General features: G+C 44.8%; 1 protein-coding gene across 3 annotated transcripts in view; it reads left to right on the top strand.

The window, feature by feature from the left end:
- Positions 1-12,136, top strand: part of FAM131B (family with sequence similarity 131 member B) — a 145,419-nt gene that overhangs the window by 28,864 nt on the left and 104,419 nt on the right. For all 3 annotated transcript variants that reach the window (XM_073595942.1, XM_073595941.1, XM_073595940.1), the window contains exon 2: positions 9,446-9,552. In XM_073595942.1, coding sequence (XP_073452043.1) covers positions 9,446-9,552 — 107 coding nt within the window. The remainder of the gene's footprint in view (positions 1-9,445; positions 9,553-12,136) is intronic.

Below are 12,136 nucleotides of genomic sequence, written 5' to 3'. Positions count from 1 at the left end.
AGGGGTTGGGATTGGCCCCTTAGTTCCAGTGAAGGGAACTCTTAAGGCATCAGCATACCAAGAAATTTTGGACAATTTCATGCTCCCAACTTTGGGGGATTTGGGGGGTTTGGGGATGACCCCTATCTGTTCCAACATGACTGCGCAAAGCACAAAGCAAGGTCCATAAAGACATGGATGAGCGAGTTTGGGGTGGAGGAATTTGACTGGCCTGCACAGAGTCCTGACCTCAACCCGATAGAACACCTTTGGGATAAATTTAAAGTGGAGATTGCGAACCAGGCCTTCTCATCCACATCAGTGCCTGACCTCACAAATGTGCTTCTGGAAGAATGAGCAAACATTCCCATAGACACACTCCTAAACCTTGTTGACAGCCTTCCCATAAGAGTTGAAGCTGTTATAGCTGCAAAGGATGGGCCAACTCAATAATGAACCCTACGGACTAAGACTGGGATGCCATTAAAGTTCATGTGTGTCTAAAGGCAGGCGTCCCAATACTTTTGGTAATATAGTGTATATAAACAAAAACAAAACTGTACAAAAGATAAGTATTAAAAATTAATAATACTTATTAATGAAGAATTGGACAATAAATATTTATTTTATTGATATTTATCATTTGTTTTTGTAATGTTTTGTTTGTAGATATCAACAATAATATTTTTAATAACTAGCACTGTAATGATTAAATAGGGGGGCTTGAATTGTTTTTCTTTTTTCTTTGATTAGTCTACAGTGTTTTTTTGCACTTACAATAAGCCATGTTTAGGCTTCATTCACATTATAGCTTTTCATAAACATGTGCAAAATCACGGCGTACATGTGTGCAAATAAGGAAGCCCAATCTTTTTAATGGTCTGTCCCACGTGTGCCAAATATGGCAAAATGTTCTGAGCTTCAAGTTTTTTGACGGTGCGTTTGCTGCACATTTTTTGTAATGCAAAAAAATGTGCATTTGTTTTGTCACGTTTATTCATTAACAATGATTGGCTTTTTTCCCGGCTTTTTATAACACACAGGGCATTTAAAAAATGCCAGCGCTACTGTCAGGCAAAAGCAGTGTTAAAAACTTGCTTTTAGCTGCGTTTATGAGCATTTTTTCCATGTTTTTGAGCGTTAGCGTTTTTAAGTGTTTTTACAGTAAAAACACTTCCTAAAATCGCCAAATGCAGATAAACACAGCTAAAAGCTTGTTACAGTATTTAGCAGCGTCTTTTGGCGTTTTGCAGTTTTACAGCCAAACAGCCTCTGCTCCTGGACACACTGTTTCTAAATGCCTCTTATGCCTCCAAACTCATCTGAAAGTTTATGTGCATGGATACATACAGTGCCTTGAAAAAGTATTCGTATCCCTTTACATTTTCCACATTTTGTTATGTTACAACCAAAAACGTATATGTATTTTAATGGGATTTTATGTGATAGACCAACACAAAGTGGCACATAATTGTGAAGTGGATGGAAAATGATAAATGGTTTCCAAATTTTTTTACAAATAAATATGTGAAAAGTGTGGCGTGCATTTGTATTCAGCCCCCTTTATTCTGATACCCCTAACTAAAATCTAGTGAAACCAATTCCCTTCAGAAGTCACCTAATTAGTAAATAGAGGAGCTGCAGAGATCCACAGCTCAGGTGGGAGAATCTGTCCACAGGACAACTATTAGTTCTGCACTCCACAATCTGGCCTTTATGGAAGAGTGGCAAGAAGAAAGCCATTGTTGAAAGAAAGCCATAAGAAGTCCCGTTTGCTGTTTGCGAGAAGCCATGTGGGGGACACAGCAAACATGTGGAAGAATGTGCTCTGGTCAGATGAGACCAAAATAAAACTTTTTGGCCTAAAAGCAAAATGCTATGTGTGGTGGAAAACTAACACTGCACATCACTCTGAACACACCATCCACACTGTGAAACATGGTGGTGGCAGCATCATGCTGTGGAGATGCTTTTTTTCAATGGGAACAGGGAAGCTGGTCAGAGTTGATAGGAAGATGGATGGAGCCAAATACAGGGCAATCTTACAATAAAACCTGATAGAGTCTGCAAAAGACTTGAGACTGGGGCGGAGGTTCACCTTCCAGCAGGACAATGACCCTAAACATACAGCCAGAGCTACAATGGAATGGTTTAGATCAAAGCACATTCATGTGTTAGAATGGCCCAGTCAAAGTCCAGACCTAAATCCAATTGAGAATCTGGCAAGACTTGAAAATTGCTGTTCACAGACGCTCTCCATCCAATCTGACAGAGCTTGAGCTATTTTGCAAAGTAGAATGCACGCACAGTACCAGGCTGTCTCCCAGGGGCTATCTTTCATCACGTGTATACATCTACTACCCATCTGCGGGCTGGATGCACAGTTGGGACGTGGGATACCTCCCAAGTATTTTTGCAGTTCCATCTTCCTTTACTGGACCTTGGATCTTTGAATATGATCCTTTTCTTTGCAAGATGCCTTATGCCCCTGTTCGAATAGTTTTCGAATGGTATTCGATTCCTGACTACTAATAGATTTAGTGGCATTCCGGTAATTTTTTCGCAACCTTTTGAGAATAGTCCATACATTAAATAGTATCAAAAATGTTCCGGATATTTGTACATGAGGCTCAACTGGATACGAAGACAGTGAGATTTATTCTCTTTTTTTCTCTGTGCCATCTCTTTGAACCTTGATCGTGTCCTGAAGAAGCCTCACGGCGAAACTCGTAGACGCACAAGGGCTTATTGTACAAACTGTATCATCTTATATGATTTTTAATGCTTGTGAATATTGTGTAGATACTATGTTATCCTTTTTTCAATAAATATTACCTATTTTTTCTACTTCTCCATTGTTTCCATGCCTTTAAAGTCCGATTCTAGGCTACTCTTTGAGTATCCTTTTTTTTTCTCCCCACTTAGTATTGTACTTACTGGCAGTGTTGCCAACCGCCTGTTAATTTACGGGCAGCCCGTAAACTTCACCCTATTTTCGGGGTGCCCGTAAATGTCCGTTATGGGCAGCGGTGCCCGTAAAAAAGTTGGCTGCAGGCAGACAGCGCTACTGCTCATGCACCGTTCCAAAGCCTACCGGGTTCGGGAGAACTCATACACGCTCGGCCGGGCGCCATGGGCGGGCACATGCGCAGTGATGTAATGTTGCTGCCTGGCGCCATTTTTGAATAGCTGGCGCTCGTTCTCGGCGGTGCCTCACCACAGCAGGGGCCGGGGAGGTCGATGATGCCTGTGCCTGCTGATGTCACCCTCCCCCCCCCCGCAGATGACACTTACTCAGTGCCTGTAACCCATGCCAGGTGGTGGGGGGTACCTATTGGCTTGACATGGCATGTGTCAGTGGGCACAATCTATAGCTGGGATCTCAATGCACTGTGCCCGCTGCTGGGTCAGCATGCTGCATGGTCATTGTCCTGCTACTTGGCAGCAAAACAACAAGAAGGATCCTGATGTCACAATGCAGAGGTGCTTCCTGCTGCTCAGAGCATCCATAAGGACTAAAAAAGGAAAGCTGCTTCAAATTCCATCCATCCATCCATCCATCCAGGTCAGTCAGACGTCACCTCAGATGTGTATTGTGCTATTCTGAGCCAAGTATGGAGGAGAAGGCGGGAGGACAGAGAGAGACTGAGCAGGAGCAGAGACTGACCCCCTCCTGTACTCTGTCCGCACAGCCTCTGACCCCTGTATTCTGTCCGCACAGCCTCTGACCCCCTGTACTCTGTCCACACAGCCTCTGACCCCCTGTACTCTGTCCGCACAGCCTCTGACCCCTGTATTCTGTCCGCACAGCCTCTGACCCCTGTATTCTGTCCGCACAGCCTCTGACCCCCTGTACTCTGTCCGCACAGCCTCTGACCCCCTGTACTCTGTCCGCACAGCCTCTGACCCCCTGTACTCTGTCCGCACAACCTCTGACCCCCTGTACTCTGTCAGCACAGCCTCTGACCCCCTGTACTCTGTCTGCATAGCCTCTGACCCCCTGTACTCTGTCCGCACAGCCTCTGACCTCCTGTACTCTGTCCGCACAGCCTCTGACCTCCTGTACTCTGTCCGCACAGCCTCTGACCCCCTGTACTCTGTCAGCACAGCCTCTGACCCCTGTATTCTGTCTGCATAGCCTCTGACCCCCTGTACTCTGTCCGCACAGCCTCTGACCTCCTGTACTCTGTCCGCACAGCCTCTGACCCCCTGTACTCTGTCTGCATAGCCTCTGACCCCCTGTACTCTGTCCGCACAGCCTCTGACCTCCTGTACTCTGTCCGCACAGCCTCTGACCTCCTGTACTCTGTCCGCACAGCCTCTGACCCCCTGTACTCTGTCCGCACAGCCTCTGACCTCCTGTACTCTGTCCGCACAGCCTCTGACCTCCTGTACTCTGTCCGCACAGCCTCTGACCCCCTGTACTCTGTCCACACAGCCTCTGACCCCTGTATTCTGTCCGCACAGCCTCTGACCCCTGTATTCTGTCCGCACAGCCTCTGACCCCTGTATTCTGTCCGCACAGCCTCTGACCCCCTGTACTCTGTCCGCACAGCCTCTGACCCCCTGTACTCTGTCCGCACAGCCTCTGACCCCCTGTACTCTGTCCGCACAGCCTCTGACCCCTGTATTCTGTCCGCACAGCCTCTGACCCCCTGTACTCTGTCCGCACAGCCTCTGACCCCCTGTACTCTGTCCGCACAGCCTCTGACCTCCTGTACTCTGTCCGCACAGCCTCTGACCTCCTGTACTCTGTCCGCACAGCCTCTGACCTCCTGTACTCTGTCCGCACAGCCTCTGACCTCCTGTATTCTGTCCGCACAGCCTCTGACCCCCTGTACTCTGTCCGCACAGCCTCTGACCCCCTGTACTCTGTCCGCACAGCCTCTGACCCACTGTATTCTGTCTGCTCAGTCTCTGACCCCCTCCAGTACCATGTAAATGAAGAAATATGTTTTTTGACTTTTGTTTAACTTAAACACATTGCTAATAACACCAGCTACAGTTTTATAGTTTACATATTGATATTTGCACTGTTTAGCACTGATAACAGGCATTGTAAGTACTTTTTTGCAGTGCCAGTAAAAAAATGTGGCTCTGCCAGTAAATGTCATGGTTTTTGGCAGTAAAAAAATTGGTGGCGTTTGTAAATTTTGGGGTCCTGCCAGTAAATTTTACTTCGGAGGGGGTTTGGCAACACTGCTTACTGGCAGTGCCTGGAAGGAAAGGAGCAGTGTTCCATCACGCAGTGCATTGATTTAGGGAGGAGAGAGGAGCATCGCCGTCCAAATGTTGCTGTGGACTGTGATTTATAAGTGTGACCCTGAGAGGATCTATAGGACATTTAATTGGATATGTTCTCAGGCTGGTCTGTACGCAGGAGCCTGATAACACAAATATCAATAATCCATGATGGATGATAGGGAAGGCGTGCAGAGTGAGGCAGAGCCACTGATTATAGGAATAAAAATAAATATATACAGAATGCTGAGCAGATCCATTGATGGGTTGAATCCGGGGATGTGGGCTGTCTAATCTGCCAAAGGATTTATAATTCTGTCTGACCAGTTTGGACTTATTCACATCAGCAGCATTGTCTACCTCACTCTGAAAAGCGATCTGCAGTGGATCGCATTTCAGAGGGCTCAGAAGAACGGCTGCCAGGCATTCGGGAGGCCATCCTGTCATCTCTTGCATACAGTATCTGGCTTGTTTACTTTAATTTAAATCCAAAAAGGGTCATTAATAAAAATACCGTACTGCAACCATGAGCCATGCGTTTGGTATGCAACTGCGGCGCACTCCCATTGACTGTTGCAAGCCAAATTAAAATTGGCATGGCTGTGAAGCAAAGCATGTGTACAGCCCTGTCCTGCTGCAATAGTAGAATTCAATTGGGCAGTCAGTAGGGCAATAAAACTGTGGCTTAACTGTTTCTACTGCCCTCTAGCTACCTTAGGGGTAATTTACACTAGTGATCCGTGCTCAGATCACTCTTCAGAGAACATTTGACAAGCCGTGAGGAGGTGTTGTATGGTATCCTCACTGCAGTAGTGCTTTGTACCCGCATGCACTGCACTTGGTTGCAGGGCGGTTGGGGTGCCCGTTGCATTAAATGGGTGGTGCTGCCTGCTGCATGCGACAGCAGAGATGTTTTTTCTGCACCGCAGTGCAAAGCATCATGACCTTGGCATACAGTATGTACTTAGGTTTAGAAGTACATATACATACTAACCCCTCTGCTGTCTTTGCAGCTTAAAGGGGAGAGGGGGCGGTAAAAACACGCTTAGCCACATGTATTAACAAGGCCTTAAAAAATACAGTGGTGTCACAGCCCTGCCCACAGCCTGTGGCAAAGAAGTGAAAAGTCAGCACATGTGCATGCTGCAAATTTTAATTGGCTCCTGGTGCCTCCCCCCCTCCCATAACCTCATAATTTACAGTGCTAAAAATAAAATTCAGACGTGAAAGATCAACTTCTGTACAACCAGCCTGCCGATTCATGGGGTGCAATTAGGCCAGTCCCTGCTGAACTTTTGATCCATGTATGCCTGGTTTAAGGATGAATGGTATCATGGTGGCAGTCTGAGGCCATGCGTCAATGCCCTGATGAAGGGGATGAGAAGCTCATGAAATGCGTCGTGTGCAATAAAGATGGATTGGACTCACATTATATTGTTGGCGCTCTCACCATTCCTACTTTCTTTAGATTACTCCGTGGTCCCCTGAGGATCCCGATTTTGGAGGAGCTGCCTCAGAACTCTGGATGTAAAGTCTTATCCCTCTTGTTTTGGGTCAAGAGCTCTACTAAGACATCTATCGTTGAACTGTTCCCTGTCAGTGATATCCTTGATTGCCATTATAAAGTATTTGGCTTCCCTCCACCTATAATGCAGCAGTGCAGCTGTTATTGTTAAAGGGTCAGTCCTCCCGAATCTAATATTTGGGTTTTGGAGGATGCTGTAGAGGTGAAGTCTATGTGAACCTCAACAATGAGCTTCTCTTATTTGGTTCCTTTGGTTAATTACACCAATGAAAGTGATTTGTTATATCTGAGAAGTGGCTGAAATTCCTGTGCTCTCATTGATAGTTACATTGTTCCCAGTTCGTGACGCTGTAATCCCAGGATATGGCCTGGGACCCAGCATCATCAGGACTGAGGTCAAAGATGCCCGACAGTTCCAGCAAACCGGAACAGTTGCAATCATTGCTTTTGGGTAAATCGCTGTGCTGAGTTACTGGGCCTGTACACCTGTTATGCTCATTATGAGGGGTTCCCACCATCCCTGCTATATTCCTTTATTCATTCTTTGTTTTAGAGAATGTACCAGGAGGAGCTGGAAAATTCAAAACTCTGATGTGCCCATTATGAGGGGTTCCCACCATCCCTGTGCTGAGTTCCCAGCTCTGTACACCTGCTGTGCCCATTATGAGGGGTTCCCACCATCCCTGTGCTGAGCACATCATTGCTGTGGGCTAGCTTCCTGATAGTGACCATCCATTTGATCGCCAAGGCCTCGTTTACACGTGCACCACTTCTTAACACAACTCTGAAAAAAGAGTCACACTAACACGGTCATGTTAATTTATCATCTCGGTGATAAGGGATGAAAATGTAGATTATATGCTTGTAAATGAGGACTTATAGTCGGTATTGGAGTGTGACAGAGTGACAACGCAAATCCAAAACTGGGAGACAGAACTGAACGTTGTCACCTTATAACAGAGCGTGTCCCAGTAAGGTCCTTCATAACAGGATCGTTAGGGATTATTTTAACCAAAAGCATCAGATTTAAAACAATTGAAAATTACTTTTGGAATGACATGAATGGCATGCTGCAGAGAAGGACCCCCAGGCCCCATTCACACCTGAGCGGTTTGTAGCTCGAAGCTCCAGAACGCTGGAGGAGAAAAAAATCAATCATTCTCTATGGAGTTGGTTCACATCTCTACTCCAAGTCATCTGAAGCCAAACAAAGTTTTGGAGCTTCTTTTGTAGTGCGATTTGGACAGATGGTGCTTTTTTAAGTCTTCCCCCCCCCCCATAGAAATGCGTTGAAACGTGTTTTGTACATTTTTTAGCTTTTTTGCACATTTTGCCGTGCATTTTTGAGCGTTTTTCTGCTCAAATGCAATAAATAACTAATAATAATATTAATAAATAATAAAGATAAATAAATAAATAATAAATAAAATAAATAAATAGGTAAATAAATAAATTAAACCCCATCCTAACCCTAACTCCCTAACCTTAACCCTAACAAAAAACTTATATATAAATCATAAGTAAATAAATAAATAATATAAATAATAATAATAATACATACATAAATAAATTAACCCCTAACTCTAACCCTTAACCCTAACCTCCAATTCTAACCTCCAACTCCAACCTCTAACTCTAGCCTCCAACTTTAACTCTGAACCCCAACTCCGTCCCTCAACCCCAAACCCCTAACTCTAACCCCTGACCCTAACACCTAACCCTAACCTCAACCCCTAAACCTAACTCTAACCCTTGACCCTAACTCTGAACCCTAACCTCAACCTTTAACTCTAACTCCAAGCCCTAACCTCAACCCCTAAACCTAACTCTAACCCCTGACCCTAACTCAAAAACCCTAACCTCCACCCCAAACTCTAACTTCTAACCTGAACCCCAACCCCCAACTAACCCTTGACCCTAACTTCTTACCCTAACCTCAACCGCTAACTCTAACTCCTGACTCTAACTCTGAACCCTTAGCCCTAACTCTAACCCCAAACCCTAACCCTAACTCTAACCCCAAACCCTAAACCTAAGCTCCAACTCTAACCCCTAACCCTAACTCCGAACCCTAGTCCTACCCTCAACCCCCAACTCTAACCCCAACCCCTAACCCTAACCCGTAGCTCTAACCCTGAACCTCAACCTCAACCCCTAACGCTAACCCCTGACTCTAACTTCAAACCCTAACCCCATAACTCTAGCCCCTGACCCTAACTCCGAACCCTAACCTCAACCCCTGAGGTTGCTCAAAAACACGCATAACAATGCATGACAAAGCACCCGAAAAACGTGAAGCTCAGGTGTAACTGCAGCCTTACTCTGTATGGATGCAGAGGTCTCTCTGCAGAGGTCTAAGACACCCCTTAGCTGAGTCAGACCTATCTGCAATCAGCAAAATGTTGCTTTTTGCTGCTTGGAAAGCTCCAGCTATGGCTTATCAGGGGGCGTGTTGAACCTATGCAGAGAGACCACTGCTTTCCCACAGACAGCAGTTGTCCTTCTCAGCAGTGTGCTGGCAGTGGACAGGTATTTCTACTCAGGCTATGACTGCTTTTTAAAGAAAGGGAACTGTCAGACGTATTTAGCTGATGTAAACTGAAGGTTTAGTTGGTCTTTAAATATGACACATTTAATAAGGACAGCAAGTGATGGTATTGTAGTTTTACTTTAATACTGAACCCTTTGTTCCCTCTGTAGGCAGCGATGGGGCGGCACTGGACTGGAAAGGGTTAAAGGATGCGGACCAAGGGACCATCGAGAACAGTTCAGTTCTGGGAAGCAGCACCCACAGACCATCTAATGAGGTACCGCTCTGTCTAGTACATCTCCAGCTGTGTCTTGAGTCCCTCAGAAGTCCTCTGGAGCCAGAGGGGTTAAATCCTCGTCCTCCCCCCAGTCTGTATATCTGTATGTCCCTTGTGCTGATGTCTGTGTGTGTCTCTCTCTCTCTCTCTCTGTTTATTCTTACAAATAATTGTTGTGTATTTCCATGAATCACGTTTAATGATTTATACCCCGAGATCTGTGACAGTGAGTCATATAGAAATCGCACACTAATTTCCTCCCTGCCGCACACCTGGCAGCCCAGCAGTCATCGCAGCCTATCCTATGGCTCTGTCAGCACATTTTACACCATTTTTACATTAAAATAATTTGCAACACAAAATTCCTTCACCGACAGATAATTCTACATGAACTGCAGAATATAACGTTACACCGACTGCGACTTTCAGGAATATTACCGGAGAATTCTTCATTATAAACCAAATATAGAGTGGACTCCGGGCAAGAATACACATGGCTTACAGGAAAACTCCAGAACAATCATCGATCGATAGATAGATAGATAGATAGATAGATAGATAGATAGATAGATAGATAGATAGATAGATAGATAGATAGATAAAGTTGATCTATAGAGCATCATTTTGCCTTTGGGATCGTGATAGATAGATAAAAGATGTGTTGGTGGATAGATACACATATTTAAAGATAGATGGTTAGATGGAAAGATAGATAGATAGATAGATAGATAGATAGATAGATAGATAGATAGATAGATAGATAGAAGTGTATAGATAAATACATAGATAGAAATACATAGATACATAGATTTAGTTGCCTTTGGAATCATGCAGGATTTTCTTGCTGGTACCTAGCTAGACAGATAGATAGATAGATACGGATAGATGAATGGATAGAAAAATAGATAACTGATGATCTATAGAATGTCTGGTTACTTTTGGGATCATGAAGGATTTTTTCCCCCTGTATCTATGTATAAAGATAGATACTGTAGATAGATAGATAGATAGATAGATAGATAGATAGATAGATAGATAGATAGATAGATAGATAGATAGATAGATAGATAGTTGATCTATAGAGTATCTGGTTGCCTTTGGTATCATGCAGGATTTTCTTGCTGGTATCTATCTATCTATCTATCTATCTATCTATCTATCTATCTATCTATCTATCTATCTATCTATCTATCTATCTATCTATCTGATAGATAGATAGATACAGATAGATGAATGAATAGAAACATAGATAATTAATGATTTATAGAATGTTTTGTTTTTTTTCCCCCGTATGTATCTATAAAGATAGATCGATCGATAGATAGCCATCTCTTTGGAGTATCCGCTTGCCTTTGAGATCATGCAGGATTATCTTGCTGGTATATATATAGATAGGTAGATATAGATGAATGGATAGAAACATAGATAATTGATCTATGGAATATCCGGTTAACTTTGGGATCATAAGGGGTTTTTCCCAGTATCTAGCTATAATAATCTATCAAAATAAATTGCATAGTTCATGCCATGTATTCTATGTGTTAGTGCTGACATAGTGATCACATGGCTTTGTTTATAAACAAAGGGCTCAGGCCAGGATTAGAGAACTTCTGGGTTACGATCTCTGTTCCTCAATATCTACCATCATGCTGTTTATTGACAGAAGAACATATCCTGGATAACTGATAGAAGTTAGCTCAAATCTCAAAAGTTCAAGCTCATTGTGCCTTTAAAAGCCACCCAGTGCACTTGTATCCAAAGTATAGGACTTTTCGGAACGTCCCGCAAGCGCACCGCCCGAGTGTGAAAAGACACACTGCGCTTAGCAGAGGCTATTTCTAGTGCCAAAGCACCTGAAAACCGCCCCAGTGTGAAAGGGGTCTTAACATTCCAGCACTGGCAAGTTTCTGTTGCCATAACAAAAAAAGGGGAAGTATCAGTTATTTTAGTGCCTCTGTTTGAACTTTGAAGTCAGGTTTCTTCACAATGCCTATATCTCGGTGAATGAGAACTTAAGATATAACCCAGTGCTTTTGTTAACACCATGTCAATTGTCCCTTTCTATGTTCTACAATACCTGCCTGTTCCTGTCTCCTCCTCTGTAAACTGACCACATCTATCATGGCTGTGGATCTCTGATAGCGTGGTTAGTTTAAGTGCCTCTGTCATCCAGCTCTCTCCTCAGTGTCTCTGCATCTCCCTCTCCCCTCCCTCACTCCTTGTCTCTTCCATAGTCTGTGTGTGATCTGATCTCCTCCCCGCTTTTCCCATCCCTTCTCCTCCCCACCCCTCTCCTCTCCACCCCTGTCCTCCCCTCTCCTCTCCACCCCTCCCCTCCCCTCTCCTCCCCACCCATCCCCTCTCCTCTCCCCCCTCCCCTCTCCACCCCTGTCCCCCCTCCCCTCTCCTCTCCTCCCCACCCCTCCCCTCTCCTCCCCACCCATCTCCTCTCCTCTCCTCCCCACCCCTCCCCTCTCCTCCCCCCATCCCCTCTCCTCCCCTCTCCTCTCTCCTCCCCTCTCTTCTCCTCCCCTCTCCTCTTCTACCTGCGTAATCCTATTTCCTGCAGCTGCTCCAGTGCTTG

The sequence above is a fragment of the Aquarana catesbeiana genome, linkage group LG08 (genome assembly GCF_042186555.1).
Source record: "Aquarana catesbeiana isolate 2022-GZ linkage group LG08, ASM4218655v1, whole genome shotgun sequence".
NCBI lineage: Eukaryota > Metazoa > Chordata > Amphibia > Anura > Ranidae > Aquarana > Aquarana catesbeiana.
The sequence above is the reverse complement of the archived record's forward strand: the minus strand, read 5'-3'. Positions and strand labels throughout refer to the sequence as shown.